This window comes from Dermacentor albipictus, chromosome 1 (genome assembly GCF_038994185.2).
Source record: "Dermacentor albipictus isolate Rhodes 1998 colony chromosome 1, USDA_Dalb.pri_finalv2, whole genome shotgun sequence".
NCBI classification, from domain to species: domain Eukaryota; kingdom Metazoa; phylum Arthropoda; class Arachnida; order Ixodida; family Ixodidae; genus Dermacentor; species Dermacentor albipictus.
The window spans coordinates 424481458-424498178 of NC_091821.1; the positions used below are offsets into that span (position 1 = coordinate 424481458).

The window sequence follows — 16721 nt, forward strand, 5'->3', positions numbered from 1 at the left end:
ACGTCGTTCCCGTGGCAGCTTGTCCATGCGTGTCAAATCAGCTCCGTGTTGGGGAACTCCGGAACCATTGTTCACACACCGAACTTGTTCCGTCACAATGTCGATGGGGCGGGTGGAAGGAGGCGGCTTTCAGCACAAAGCCGCTTCTTCGAACGCCTCCTAGCTGTAGCGACGGAGAGTGCGGAATGCGCGTCTTGCCCCCCTTGTCGTAATTGGGTGGCAATTTTGTCTTGCAGCTCGCCATTCTTAACAGCGCCACCATGGCCCGAAAAATCTCGACTGTCTAGCGCTGACAACCGCTAGGCAGGAAGAGAACGGCTGCTGGTCAGGGGGGGATTGATGTCTTGGCTCGCAGCGACCAGATGTCACCGCCCCAAAACATCCAACAAGGACAGGCAACTGCAAAATGAACCCCACAACACGGCTCTGCGCCGAGATGACGCGCATTGGCTCTCACTTTAGACTCGCTAGGCTTCAAAAAAAAACAACAACAACATAAGTGCAGAAACAAAAATGCTACATTTCGCAATGCCAATTTCTGAAGCAAATTCCTTCTGACAAATTCAGCAATCATGGAGGGAATTCTGCTAAATGAGAGGGGATCTTCTTCGCCTAAAGAAAAGTTAACACTAGTAACCCTAAAATTTAGGCGGGACCCTCAAACGCAGAATTCAAATTAGCCTGCTCAAACCATCCGCATTGCTATGCAACTTTCCATTCTTATATCTAACGGAGAAGTTGTACTCTTGGAGAGTGAGACTCCATCGGAGCAAGCGGCCGTTTTTGTGTGACATTTGATTGAGCCACGTCAGAGGACAGTGGTCGGTCTCAAAGATGAACTTCGCTCCATACAAGTAACACGACAACTTCTGGGCGGCCCAAACCAAACAAGCGCATTCCTTCTCTGAAGCGCTGTAGACTTCCTCCCTTACATTTAGTTTACGGCTGGCATAGAGGATAGGATGCTCCTCGTTATCGTCGCCGACCTGACTAAGTACCACTCCCATACCTCTGTCGCTTGCGTCGCACTGAACTATGAATTCCTTTGTGTAGTCTGGCGCGCGAAGCACAGGGCGAGAAACCAATAGCGTTTTCAAACTTTGGAAAGCGTTCTCTTTGTCCTTATCCCAGTGTACGCTACTCGGTGCTCCCTTTCGGAGGGCGTCTGTTAATGAACTTGCCAATTGCGAGTAACTCGGAATGTACCGTTGATAGTACCCCACAAGTCCCAAAAATGAACGAAGGTCCGTTTTCGTGCGCGGCTGAGAAAATTCTCCAATCGTAGCTATCTTCAGCTCAGCCGGCCGTCTCATGTCCTGACCGACAACATGGCCCAGATAAGTAACCTGCGAACAACCAAACCCACACTTTTCCGCTTTCATCGTTAAGTCGAATTTAAACGTACGAAGCCTCGCATTCTTGTCGTAATAGACTGGCGTTCTTTTGAGCTATTGCCATGTTCTTTCCGACTAGTTCTTGGGTTGCGCTTAGCCGTTCCAGTAAATTTGGCACGTATTCAACCACTGTTGGACTCTCCCCTCTTTCCTTCCACATCTCTCTTAACATTCTCAGTGGAGAACGGAGTGTCCTCTCATACACTAGTTCTGCTGGTGAGAACCCTGTCGCCTCATGTGGAACCGTTCGCAAAGCAAACAAAGTTGCCGGCAGACAGTTCTCCCAGTCCTCCTTGTGCTCGTAACAGAGCGCACGCAAAACTCGCTTAAGCACCGAATGCCACCTCTCTACACTGTTTGACTGAGGGTGATAGACAGAACTGTGTATTAACTTTACCCCGCACTTTTGCAAGAATGTGGAAGTCAGTGCGCTCGTGAATACTGACCCTTGATCTGCCTGAATTTCGGCTGGAAACCCAACTCGTGCAAACACTGTCAAAAGCGTGTCTACTACTTCGGTGGAGCTGAGCTCTTTCAAAGGGATTGCTTCTGGAAACTTGGTAGCCGGACACAGCATGGTAAACAAGTACCTGTAGCCTGATTTTGTTTTTGGAAGAGGCCCTACCGTGTCTATTACAAGTCGTTTGAAAGGCTCTGTTATTAAGGGCACTACCTTCAGTGGAGCTTTCCATGTCTCACCTGGTTTACCAGAACGCTGGCAGGCGTCGCATGATCTTACAAAGTTTTCTACATCTTTGAAACAGCCAGGCCAGTAGTATTCCATAAGCAATCTTTCCTTTGATTTGTTTATGCCCAGGTGGCCGGACCACCCATTTCCATGACAAAGACTCAAAAGGTCCTCCCTATACTTAGTAGGTATGACTAACTGATCTAAAATCCTACCCTTTCGATCTCTGTAATGCCGATACAACAATCCTCCTCTCTCATGTATCGTTACGTTGCGCCTAGCAATGCCTTCTTTAGCCGTGTCATGTAATTTAGCTAAGCTTTCATCATTCTTTTGCTGAGCTGCCAGGGACTCTCTATCCACGCGTAAGAGTTGATCAAAGTTCTTTGAGGCCGGTGATAATAACGACCCTGTCTCGCTTGTGAGCGCGTCTACTTGCTCTTCCTGCAGGCTAGAACTCTGACACTCTAGTGCTACGCTCTCGTTGAGCTGGTCAGCTGGCAGGCTCTCCTCAACTGTTCTTTTGTCCCTCGGGCCTAGCTCGGATTCGGGTATTGAAGCTATCCCCTTTTCTGCTTCCGCTGGAGGAGCTTGAGCATTTTCAGCCGAAAGCGCCGCGATCTTACGAGCTTGGCCTCGGGTCAATGCCTGTACTATGCCCTCTCCCAGTTTGAGCCCTCTGTCACGCAGTAACTGATTCGAACGATTCGAAAAGATGTAGGGATACTGCAGTGACAAAAATTTGGAAACTGCAGCCTCAGTTTCTAGTTCCCCGAATGGTCCACTGACTTTGACTTTGGCCATGGGCAGACACGCGCTGTGTTCTTCTACAACCTGTTTTATCCATGCTACTTCTCCGGTGAAGTCATCTACCGTCACTTAAGACGGATGGACAATGTCCAGCGTGGCGGCACTGTCTCTTAGCACTCGGCATGGTTTTCCATTAACTTTCAGGTCGTGGAGATATGGACTTAAAAGTTCCATATTCTCATCTTTTTCCTCCACGTAGGAAAAAACTACGCTAGACTTCTCGCAGTTTACAGCTATATGTCCCAGTTTGTGGCATTTGTAACAGCGAATTGGTCTAACAGATTCGAATTTTTTTTTCTGTTCTTTTTGTGCGGTTTCTCCGTTAAAGGGCCCCTGAAACGGTTCGGACAAATTTTGTAGGCGCGTAGGGTACAGCTTAAGTAGAACATTCGCACCACAATTTAAGTGAAGCGTTACGTATTAATGGAGCTGCAAGCGATTAGAAGTTACCCTCCTCCCTAGCTATGCTTTTCCTCCTCAACTCGCTCGCCGAGCGAGCGGCGCTAAGCTCCGCCTTCACTTGTTCAGCGTCACGATGCGACGTCACATCGCTCACTTCCGGTTGTTTAGGAGCACGCCCCCTCCCGCGCGAGACCTCCGCTAGCCGCTTGGCCGTCGACCGAGAGCTATCGAAGCAGCGTGCGTTGCGAGCATTCTGTCGTAGCGCTGAACGTGTCCGGTACTCCGCTAAAAACAGGCAAGCTGGTCATTTCGGCAAATGACTGGAGGCATAAACTCAAGCTGATGAAGGAACTTTAGCGTAGACGTACGTGAGCAGCCTGATCGGTCTGCACGGTCCAGACACTTGCTGGCGCAGCACTTAACCAGTCAAACAGAGCGCTAATATTGCTCTAACCAAGTGTAAAGCATTTTAAACATTTATAAATCAACGTGTTGATGATTACACTCCTGCGAAAAATACACACCAGCAGCAAAGAATACACTTCGTTGCTGCTACTGTGTATGGTTGAGCTCTGTGCTACCAGGTGGCTGCACCGTGCAGACCGTTCACATTTGCCCTTCTGCTCATCTCGTGGCTCATCCCGGCACAGTCAAGCGGCCAGACCCTGTCCCCTTGCGCTTGCGTTTGCCCTAATACTGGACTCGCGGTTTGCAGGTCTCTAGGTTCGCAGTCCACGAGGCAACAAAGTCGAATCATAGTGCTCGCGAAAAGACTGAGACCGACTCTGACCGCGGAGCTCTCGTCAAAAGGGAGTACGTTGTAACACAAGCAGACGACACTTGCTGTGTGCCGGAAGTGCTGAAGTGTACTAAAAAACTATTCTTGTGTATTCTCTTTAAGTTATTTTCTTTTTACAAAAACAAAGTAACTAACATTCCAACTATTACGAGCATCATTTGTTCACCATAAAGTTGGAAAAATTATCGACCACGCGCCCTGGTCAGCCAATCAGATAGCTCGCCCATGTGACGTAATATGGGTTATTTGCATCATATGGGTAGGGGCGGCTTAAAATTCCGCCGAGCAGTGCGCTGCGATCGGCAGCGATGTGTATTTTTAAAACCTTATAATAAATTACACGCTTTACGCAGAGCACTTAGATGCATCAATTAATGATCAGAAGAACCTACTCTAACGACTCAGTACGTTTGTAGAAAATCGCCAAAATCGTTTCAGGGTCCCTTTAAGTTTCTCCTCGCTCTTTTCTGCGGGCTTTCCCGCCATGTCTACAGGCTCTGATTGTCTAGTTTGCGCACCCTTTTTGAACGGAAATGGTTTCCGCGGTCCATTTCGACCGTCCCAGTTTCCCTCCTCGGCGTTCAACTTTCTTCGGGTTGCGTACTCTTCGGCTAATTCAGCCGCCCTTTCCACAGTGTTTACATTACCTCTGTCTTGTACCCACAGTTTCACAGCTTGGGGGATGGTTTTGTAAAACTGCTCTAGACACATGCATTCAATGATCATGTCTCTGCTGTCGTACGCTTCCGCGCTTTTAAGCCACTCGACTAGGTTGGCCTTTAAGCTATATGCAAACTCCGGATAGCCCTCGCTATCTTTCTTGCCTGTGCTCCTAAACCTTTCCCGAAAAGCTTCGGCTGAAAGGCGGTATTTCTTCAGGAGACTAGCCTTAACTTTTGCATAATCATATACATCCTGCACACTCAATCTGGCGATTACTTCCGCCGCCTCACACGGCAACATAGACAACAACCACTGTGGCCATGTACTCGGGCCGAAGTTCATCTTGTCGCAAGTCCTTTCAAAATTGCTTAGGAACAAGCCTATGTCGGTCCCGACCTCAAATGGCTTTAATAGCCTGTCCATGCGGTATGATTCTGCCTCACTTGATCGTCCCAGAGCGCCTTCACTTCCTTGAGACATCTCCAAACGTTTGCTTTCAAGTTCCAGTTGCATTTTTCTTAACTAGCGATCTTTATCGCGTTCCTCTCTTTCTCTTTCCCGTTCTTCTCTGTTCCGTTCTTCTCTTTCTCTTTCCCGTTTCTCTCTCTTTTTGAGAAGTTCCAAACCCATTTCAATATCTTCCTCACTGGCCTGATTGGAAATTAGCTCCAATAATTCCGATTTGAGCATTTCCTTGCGTACATCTAGGCCCAGTTCCTCACGAACAATCAACAACTCGTCTCTCAGCAGTGTCCTTAACTCCATGACTGCTGCTTTACTGCCTTGATTCTGCTCTCTAAATCTAGCTAGGAAAACACAACCTAGCTAACACACAACAATCTAGCTTCCCTACTGTTCTAAACAGAACAACCACAAAATGAAGCCTAGAGAGTCAAAGCAAAAACCAAGCACTCACCGCAGATACAGCACCATGTCGCAAAGTCCATCTCACCGCTGTCAGCCAGTTGTCAGGATTGGGGGCTCAATCCCATCGCTCGTGGTCCTTTGCCAAGATTGGAGTACGGCATGAATTCGAACGTAGCTGGCCCATGCCGTCGTCCAACTTATTTACGCTGAGGTTGTTGATGAAGTGAAGAACTGCTTCTCATCGAGAACGAGGAAAATGGGTTTATTTACAGAAATTAAATCAGTCTAACATGACTGCTTGAGAAAAAGAGTATCAGTCCAACATGACTGCATGAGAGAAGTGACTCAGTCTAACATGACTGCTCAAGAGAAGTGTGTCCAGCATTTGCATAACAACAGTTTTTATACACTCGGTCCGCCGGCCAAACGAGGCGGAGACTGTTCGTTTACTCATCACCACCTCGCCGCTGCTCCGCAGATCAGTTTACATACACAAAGGCACACACATTCCGATGCCCAAACGACGGCGTTGGAGGGGTGCCGTTCCGGGAACTATCGGTGCCAATCGTGGGTCACTCGTTGTTTTGCGTCACGCCGAAGCGTGAGAAGCACCAAATTACGTCGTTCCCGTGGCAGCTTGTCCATGCGTGTCAAATCAGCTCCGCGTTGGGAAACTCCGGAACCATTGTTCACACACCGAACTTGTTCCGTCACAATGTCGATGGGGCGGGTGGAAGGAGGTGGCTTTCAGCACAAAGCCCCTTCTTCGAACGCCTCCTAGCTGTAGCGACGGAGAGTGCGGAATGCGCGTCTTGCCCCCCTTGTCGTAATTGGGTGGCAATTTTGTCTTGCAGCTCGCCATTCTTAACAGAAGTTACTTGGCGCGGGTCTCCGCTCGCCGTTGCCGGCTCGCTGGGTCCCTGCCTTTCGAGTGCCTCGAGGACCTGCTGGACGGCCCAGAGCTGTTCGTCTAGGTCGTAGCTCTTCGCGTCTGCCTCCAGCCGTGGTGGGAGCGTTCTTGATTTTGCATCTTCTGTATTTTTAAAGCAGTCCCACAAAACGTGCGTGTAGTCTGCGGTCTCCCTCCGGGAGACTCTGCACTTATCGGTCGGATATATCTCGGGGCACATGCGATTCATCAGTCTTGGGCTCGGTAGCGATCCGGTCTGGAGCTGTCTCAGTACTACCGCCTCCGCTCGACTCAGCCTCGGGTGCGGGGGTGCGAGAGTCCTGCGAGCCAGGCGGTAGGCCTTCGTTATTTCATTGTAATCCGTCATGCGGTCCTTGGTTTCGAACCACGTCGGATGGTCTGTCGCCGGTGCGCGGTTGGATAGCTCTCGCGCCGCTGCGTGTGCCGTCTCATTGTGGTTCTCATTGCCTTCCGACGCGTCACCCGCGTGCGCCGGAAACCACTTGAGTCGTACTTTTCGTTCTTGTAGTTTGACCGCTCGCAGTACGCGCTCAGCCTCCCTGCAGATTTGGCCTTTGGCGAAGTTTCGCACCGCCTGCGTCGAGTAACTCAGCACCGTGTGGCAGTCTGCATCGGCGATGGCCAGGGCGATGGCTACCTCCTCCGCTTGTTCCGCTCCGGCGCTTCTCACGCTCGCTGCCGTCCTCGTGGGGCCGGTTGCGATGACTTCAACGCCATGAACCCTGCCTGGGGCTACAACAAGTACACAGCAAAGGGCCGCGACCTGTACCAAGACGCCATGGAACTCGACTTCACCCTCATCACGGACCCGACACATCCGACGAGAATCGGTAACTCCGTGTCCCGAGACACCACTCCGGACCTCACGTTCGTCAAGAACGACATCCAGGGCGCGATCACATGGAAAAAAACGGGGACTGACGTCATCGTGGAATGGACGATGGACGACACCATCGTGGAAATCGGCATACCGGAACACAACGACACCAGCATCAAAACACACAGATGGATAGAATGGGATGCCTCTCGAGACGCCAGAAGCCAGAAGAGCGACGGTGACGACGAGATCGAAGACATCGACTCGTGGACGGCCGAAATCACCAAGAGCGTACGCGACGCGAACAAAGAAATTGAAACGGGCGCGGAAATCGACAAAGTAGACAGCCGGCTTGCGCATCTCATCGAAGCCAAACAGTCGATACTCTATCGCTGGCACAAACAACGGCTTCACCGCAGACTCAGAAAGAAGGTGGCGGAGCTGAACCGAGCGATCGAGGATCACTGCCGCGCTCTCTGCACGCAACAGTGGAACGAGGTCTTCAACGCGGCAGACGGGCAGATGCACAGCGGGAAGACGTGGAAAATAACCGGGATATTTAAAATAAGCACCTTTGAATACAAGTAAAACAATATACAACGGGTAGAATAATGTGCAGTGATGTTTGTTATGTCACCCCTCACAATGTAAACACTGGTCTTAGTGTTTAGTTCTCTTGCTCTGAAAGTCATATGCGAGTTGTGTATGATGTGACTCACGTATACCGCGTTCATAGTTTTCATTCTACCTTAATCCGACAGACGAACCTGAAGTTCCATCATTAATATCTGGCGTACGTATGGCTGCTTGTGGTATTGACAATACATCGGCTTACATGTTAAAGTTAGTTAACGATATCATTTTACGGGTACTTTTTTCCTGTCTGTTACACAATTTTTTGGCAGGTATATTTCCAACGCTAATGAATTTAGCAAAAGTATTACCAATATATCAGGGTAGAGATAAGGAAAAAGTAGAAAATTATCGTAAAATTTCCATACTTCCCCTCCTCATTGCGTTTGTTGAAAGGTTGCTAACTATTCGGTTAAACTCATTCTTAGAAAAACACAACATTCCTTCACCTCACAAATTTGGCTTTAGGAAAGCCTTCTCTACTACCGCTGCAATATCAACGGTGATGAACTTTCTTCGGAAATCTATTGAGGCTGGAATATTGGTAGCAGGCGTTCTCATAGATTTTGCAAAAGCGTTCGACTCATTACATCACGATATGCTAACAGCTAAAGTATCATAACACAGCATCAAGGGAACACCCTTGGAACTTTTTCAGAGTTACCTAACAGACCGTTGACAACTTGTCGACATTGGTGAAGCGCCAGTCTGATATTAAAGCTATTAACCAAAGTGTTGGCCAGGCTCAATTATTGGACGTATGATCTTAATATATATTAACGACCTGCCCTCTCAGTCACATCATGCTCGTCATGTCCTTTATGCAGGAGATACTAACCTGCTCATTACAAGCCATGAACAAATAACTCTGGTTACTAAAGTTAACAAAGACGAAGAGGTTCTGCATGACTGGTGCAAAGCAAACGCTGTGTAAGACTGAACCCGAGTAAAACTGTTTTATTGTGTTCCGCTCAACAAATAAGTCCCATATTTATAGGTAGTTCTGCATGATAGCCACCCTATCATATCTGTCCTGCAGACCAGACGATGTTTATGGGTGTGTTAGTTGAGTGTAACTTGAAATTCTCATGTCATGGGCGCTCTGTAACAGAAAAGGCTTCTGATGGACTACACGCTCTCGCACTCGATGCAGTCATTTCATTTGCTCAAGACATTCTAGTTAATCTATTCTAGACATTCTAGTTAATCACCTATAAAACACGCTTATTACCCATGTTGAATTTATAGAAACGGGCTTTTCGTGTATTAACGCAATCCGCGCCACCACAAACCCAGCAGACGTAATTAAAACACTCAGTGCATTAAATGTCTATGATCTAATCAGATATAACGCTGCTAGCCTCCTAGTTGTTTGAACATATACGCTGTAAAATTGAATTAAATACTGTTTGAATTGTGTTTGAATACTGTTTGAATACTGTTTAAATTGGATCAAGTACTGCGTCAGTCTGCACTAAATAATGAACGTTCTAGACATCGTTTCGTATTACAAAAAAAGTACGCTGTAATAACAGTTGATTTACCTTGGAGTTTTCTAGAACTTCGATATGCAATAACTTTAATTCTACCTTGAGATATCTTCATTCCTTGCACTTGTTTAAAAAAGAATATCGGCAGAACCCATATCGCGATGACCGTCGACAGTATTGCGTTTCGGATTGCATCAACATAGCGACACCACGCATTACTACCTTCGGAACGAGTTATGCATGATGCGTGTACTGCGGCGGGATTCCGCTTTCGCGCTCCCACACGAACACTCGGCGCCGTCTAGGGCCGCCGCCGCGAAGCTTGCGCGTGGCCTTTCGAAATGCATGGCGTGCCATTGCGGGCCAATGGCGAGAAGCGCGTCATGCGGCAAACCTGGGCTTCTCTCTCGCGCTTCTTTCTTAGGGAGCCTCCATGTACCGCGTTTTCACGCGGTACACGGAGGCTCCCTATTCTTTCTGAGCCCGCTGCGTCATCTAGTGGCGCTGCTGAGAAGTCTGCGCGCGGCCTCCGAGACGAGAAGCGTGACGCACGTACCGTTGCCTGCGAACGCAGAGAATTGTTCCCTCTCTTGCCGCACGCTCAGTGGCGTATAGACGTCAGACTCTGGAGTTTTGCAAGACATGTAGCGCCACCTGCCGGTGCGAACAGGCAGTAATTGAGTAGTGCGAAGCCCGACTCCCTTGCTAAGTTGCCTATGCAGCTAGCGACTGCGAAACACCGATTTAACTAGATTTTGGTCCATATTGCGAATGTTCTGCGCATTTAACACCCAGACTGAGAGCTATGAATTTCTCCGCTAGTCGGACGCACCGTCGAACAAGTTTGTATAGGTGTTCTGTGGCCGAACTGCCATAAAGCGTTTGCTGGCTCACTCGTCTGACTGATGGTGGAAGCGACGGCATCCTCGATAGCTGCGCGGCCTAAGAAGAAACACCGTAATCGACGCTACACTTGTGTTGTAAATTGCCTTGAACGTGAAGGACTGAATAACAATATTTAGTTTTCCCGATTTCTATCGCGATCGTATGAAGAAGAAAGGCGAGAGCGCTGGATACGGGCCGGTCAATGTGTTGGGTAATCAAATTATTTGCATTCCCCACAACACAGTGGCTCGCATGAGAAAGCGCGATAATGTTGTTCTGCTTTAATTGTGTTGCGTAGCCCTGACGGAGGACCGTGGCAACCAAGCGAAAACTCAAGAATCTGCAGCCGCCACTTCGTTGGCAACAGAAAAAACAACGTTGCGAACCATCCTGCGTATGTGCCATCGATATTTTCCGTCCGCTTCCGCTTGACTCAACAATTGGAACGGAGAGATTTGGCTGGTCAATTTAACCAAACATTTGTTCGTTTATGAATTCGAAATCGTGTTTTAGAGCAGCGCTGTATCGCGAGCTCATTTCTAGTTTCGGTATTTTGTACGTCCTGCGCCGATACAACAAGCACAATTCGCAATGTGCTGAGCCTGCTCGACTGCGTTTTTCAAATGTGAGCAATAAAGTTGCTGTAGGAGCACCGGATGAGTAATTGCGAAGTAACGCACGTGTGTGAAAAAAAAAAAGAACGTCTCGTTTATTTACACTTACTTGTGCGCGTGTGTTGCTTGAAGCGTCTGCGAAAAGTTCAGAGGTACTGAGCGATGCTGTAGATCCTGCGAGACTGAAAGATGCAGTGCGCAGGCATCGTAGGAAGCTTACTTTCGTTATGTTCGCACGCTGGTTACTGCCTTCGAAAACGTTTTCTGTTTGCTGTCCTAAAAAATGCTATGGAAGGATTTACTCTCTGTAAATAATTGCGAGAAAAAACATTACGATAAAATGCATAAAATATAGGAGATACTGAAGTCTTGTGTTCAGGACATATTCAATATGAACCAATTTGATATTCTTAGATTTTTATGCTGATATGCCTATAAACAAACCTGATGCTCTCTATACTTGCGAGTTGCAGCACGCCGAAATAACACCTGAGACTTCTTTTATATTGTACACGTACTTCGCCCTGCTGAGCTTCCTTTCCGAGGCGTGTATGGGTGGAAAAAGCTTTCCAGGTCCTTGATTTTTAGGAAACCGTGCCTCGACACAAACCAAAGAGCAGGGTCCATTGTGGCCTATGCACCTTCGCTTGCGGACAGCTCTTCTTGCACTACTTAGTTCGCGCCAAGGCTGCGATGGGGGCGCTGGTGACGGCTTTTTCCGCAGCGCCGCCTGGGCAGAGTCTGAGGACTATATTCGGTCGGCCAATTAAGTTAGCGAGAGGTTCATTGAACAGCTACACATATTGTTAGATACGGGACCTTTTCCTGAGCCTCCTTCGAGTTCACCAGACCCCATCGAATCGCGCCACAGCTAATTAAGGAGCGCAGAAGCACGGGTACCACATTCCCGAGGCGCGGCATGTGCAAACAAGTTGGCGGACCCCACCTCGTACGCCGCAGGTGGAGCTATTCACTGCTTGACTCTTCCCGAAAGTGAAGCGAGAGCCTGGAACTGTTCCAGGTAACTTGGGTCCAAGAGGCAAGACGGGTGTAATGCACCGTGAAACCCTGGCAGCGTCGCCCCCATCCGCCTATTGTGACGGCGCATTGCAAGTCAGCAAGGCAAGACTGCAGGGAGAAGTAAGCCCTCGGACAATTGGGGACCAAGCAGCGACCCTCTCCGCCGGGTGTGACACCATCGCACGGGCGCCTACCATTCGCCGAAAATGACGACACCTGAGCGGGCTCGCCGATTGGCCGAAAATGGCGTCACCTGAGCGGGCTCTCCCATTGGCCGAGACACAGACCGAGAGCACTCCTAGAGCATTCCTTGATTAATCTCTTTCGAGCTTCTTGCCACGGGCCGCAGCGTCCGAGTTGCTGCCGGCCCGTAATCACTTCTATGACTGTTAATTTCTTGGTCGGCTCACTGTACATAATGTAAATACACCTCCCAAGTTTTTCATCCCGACGTCCTCCTCAACTCTTACAATACCTAGTGCATTCATGGCGCCGTTCTCTAAATCGTTTTACAGAAAAGCGGCAATACCCAGTGCATTTGTGGCGCAGCCTCCTAATGCGCCAAGTTGCTGTCCTTGAGGAACTATTGTGATGCGGGTTGGATTCCGCTCAACATCGGGAAAATTTAAGATAACTTTTTCTTCATTGCACAGTGTCACATTCCCAACGGCACATACCCAGAGCTCCAAGTCGGCGTCAAAGAGTTTCTAACCCGCCACGGTTGCTTAGTGGCTACGGTGTTGGGCTGGCAAGCACGAGGTCGCGCGATCGAATCCCGGCCACGGCAGCCGCATATCGATGGGGGTTAAATGCGAAAACATCCGTGTACTTAGATTTAGGTGCACGTTGAAGAGTCCGAGGTGGTCCATATTTTTGCAGTTCCCCCATTACGGCGTGCCTCATAATCAGGTCGTGGTCTTGGCACGCAAAACACCATCATTTTTTTGAAGGAGTTTCTTGCAGACCGGCATAGACCTAGTGGCCCATATCCAGTGCTCTAAGTCGGCCACAAAGAGCTTCGAACAGCGATACCTACCCAGCCCCACGTCAAGTGACTCACGTCGGCTTTAGAGACATTCGTTGAAGATCGGCACATATGTACACGCCACATACCCGATGGTTGAATTCAAGCCCTGCTCCCTCAGCACTGCAGCCCTATGCGCTGCCCATTGGACCATAAACTACCCAGTGACTCAGGTAGACGGGAAAATGGTTAGATACAAACATACATGGCTACAAACCTATAGCCCCCGGAAAGTGCGTAAAGTACCCTAAGGATGCTAAAACATTACAATCTAAAGAAGTCACTCATTAAATCTAAGCTGCAATAAAATTGCTCGCCTTCCTGGTTGCTGTCAATCCTGCTCATATATTTTTGTATAATTTTTCGTTATACTAGTTAGGAACCATTAAACAATATTGTTGGGTCGCGGAAGATGTTTATGTCAATGAATGTAAATTGAAATGAAATAGATTGGTTGGAAATGAAAAAAAAAAGAATGCGACAGAGCGAGAAAAGTCTAACCTACGCTGGAACTTCACTCCAATATACCTAGCGGAATTCCTAGTTGTTGTCCTAGCTTTATGAAAGCTACAATCTTCCAGGACAAACGCGGTAATATTCACAGATTCTTTGTCGTTGTGCACCTTACTTACTGCTCCCGGCGAGTCACACATATTGAAAACTTTGTAGTCACTGGCTCCAAGTCATTTGAGAAGTTTACGATTAATATGGGTACCTGGGCACAAAGGCATATTTATAAATGAGGTGGCAGACAGCTTGGCCAAGGCTCCTATCAGTGGCCCAGTGCTTCCCCTTCTTCCAACGATGGGTTTTATCACGTCCGCCAGGTTCAGAAGATACATCCTTTTAACATCCCAATCAAACCTTAAATCATCCTTGGAACTACACCACTTACGATTCCCTTGGAGCAGGAACTTTTGCAAAACAAGACAAACGGAAGTTACATTAACGAGACTACGTTGTCGAGTCCCACCTCTAAATTTTTACATGCACCGATCTGGTCTGGCAATATCCCCGTTGTGCCATTTTTGCAATGCATTAGAGACGATTGAGCACTACTTACTGGAATGCCGGCGTTTCTCCTCCATGAGGAAAATGACATTAGAAATTACAGTGCGACAGCTTGGCCTGCCATTGAACACTCCGGTACTACTGTCTTTCGGAGCGTCTGTGCTTGGGCACTGACACAGGAATGTGTGCTTCACCTTAGAAAAAATTATTATTGAATCAAACCGATTTCATTGATGACCGTATTATTCTTTTCATTCCCCCTCTATTGCCTCATTTATATATTATAGATAATTATTTTTTTCCTCTTCATAGCATGACAGTCTACTGAACCCTTTCGATTTTTCCTCGCCTAAATTCATGTAAAAAAATTATAGATCTTTACCTCCATTTTCTGAACACATAAGCAAAGTCTGCCCGACACTTGGCCAATCCCCGCGAGTGGGTAAGCGCCAAACTCAAGGACATCAACATCATCATCATCATCATCATAAACATCCTTTTCTTCCAATGCCATCCGACGCTCGGCCAATACTGCGTAGTGGGTATGCGCGCCATCAATAGAGGGGGAACCAAACCAAACCGCCATGACTTCGCAGAAGAGAGGTGCTGCGCCTCCGCCGTCGTACTCATTCGGGAAGAACGTTCTAGGCCCGAATCCCGTCCAGCTTCCGCGAGGCGCAGATCGGGACGAAGAAGTGCCGTTGGGCGACGGCCGTTTCCAGAAGCAAGTGCTGATGGCCTCGATGCTCGCCGGAACTACGTTCCTGTTGCACCTGGTGAGCTTTCGACTCACGACGCGCATCATGGACCACTGGTGTCGGCCGCCGGACGCATTCGCCAATTTGAGCGTCGAGGAGTGGCGCAACCTGGCCACGCCCATCGAAGAGGACGGTAGCCGGAGTCACTGCGCGCGTCGCGACCCCCCCGACGGCGGCACTAAGGCGTACATAGTGAGCTGTGAAGCCTGGGACTTCGACTACGCGCCTTACGGCAACAACATCGTAAGCGAGTGGCGCCTGGTGTGCGACCGGCGGTGGCTCATCGAGCTGGCCGTGCTGACCTACATGGTCGCTTGCGTCATCGCCCTCCCCATTGCAGGAGTCACCGCCGACCGCATTGGCCGAAAGGCCGTCATTAACGTCTCGCTCGCTGCGCTGCTCGTGGCCGGATTCACCACCAGTTTCGCCAACTCGTACCTGCTTTTCGTGGCGCTGCGCATCGTCGTGTCTGTGACGAGCAACTCTCTTTGGCTCGTCCAGTACTCGGTCCTCTACGAGGTCTCGACGCCAGCGAGCAGAGATTACTACTGCTTCCTCTCCATGGCGGTAGCCTCGGTCGCCATGCCCCTCTGTGTGCGCGGCATCTCGCGGATGCGACTGGCCTGGGACACGACCCACCTCGTCCTCATGGTGCCCACGACCATGCTGGCAGCCGTGCTTTCCACGGTGCGCGACGAGTCGCCTGCCTGGCTCCTAACCACGATGGACACCCGGGAAGCCGAGCGTGTCGCCCTGAAAGCCACCCGCATGAACAACGCCGACGCCGATTTCTGCCGCACCTGGTTTGCCTCCGAGGCGCTCAGGCCTGAGCGTCTGCACAGCGAGCAGCCCTCCGAGCGCAATGTCCTCTCTACGATCCTTAAGCAGCAGAAAAGGCGCTTCCTGCTGTTGTGCTACATGTGGTCTGCGCTGTCGTTCGCCTTCAACCAAGTGAATCTGAACGACATCTTCCCCGTCAAGAAGGCGATCGACGCGGCCGGTATACTGGGAATGCTGCCAATGTACGCCGTGGCATACCTTTTTATGTCGCGGTACGGCGCAAAGCGCTCTTGCATGGTGGCGATGCTTCTCTTCAGCATTCTCGCCGTCGTCCTGACTGCTGTGTACGGCGGCGAACAGTCACTGCTCAACAGCGTGCTCGTCGTGCTTCTCCGCATGCTGGCCAATCTGTTTGTGGTGCTTGCCTTCGTTGTGACCGTGCGATACTATCCGGTCAAAGTGCGCTGTACGGGCATTTGTGTGGGTTTCGCACTCGGCAGACTGACCGGTTCTTTGGGCGAAGTTGTGTTCCGGCTGGCTCCCGAACACCGCCGAGATACCATGATCGCCGTCGTTGCTATCGTAATGGCGCTGGCCTCCATGGCAACGGAGTACCTGCCGCCGAGAGTCCCCAGCGTCGTCTTGGCGCCCGCATCAATGTCGACTCGCTCCAGAAGAAGCAGTCACTTCGAGGGCGACGAGTTGAGGGGCGCGCTTCAAGCCTCGTTGGCTCGACTGCCCAGGGGCCCCGTCAAGGGCGTCCAAGGGACGCCGTTCCAGGGATGAGAGGTTGCCCGAGCAATTTTTGCTGAGGGCTCCGAACATCTCCCAGCCATCTACTAATACGCATCACTGAACTCTGTTCGCGAACGCCCGTGCTTATCATACTTTCGCCATATAAATTTACTCTTGCAACAACGCTGCTATACGTGTAACGCTTGCCGAGATATGCTCGAGAGGGCAGGCATAATTATGCACACGAGAGTGCACGCTTGTATTGGGTGTTATTGGCACGTCCGTAACGACTGTTCCACGCTGCACCTCAAGGAAGCACACTCGGCCCACAGCTTTTTAATTTGTATGTGTCTGATCTTAGTCTATTGCAGATGAAGTAAAAAATATTTCACTACGCTGA

At 49.6% G+C, this 16721-nt stretch overlaps 1 protein-coding gene across 1 annotated transcript; it reads left to right on the forward strand.

Moving 5' to 3' along the window:
- Nucleotides 1-14632: 14632 nt before the first annotated feature.
- On the forward strand, nt 14633-16372 carry LOC135897622 (solute carrier family 22 member 6-like). Its single transcript, XM_065426309.1, has one exon. It carries the CDS (start codon nt 14633-14635, stop codon nt 16370-16372), a length of 1740 nt encoding a protein of 579 aa, XP_065282381.1.
- The last annotated feature ends 349 nt before the right edge of the window (nt 16373-16721 follow it).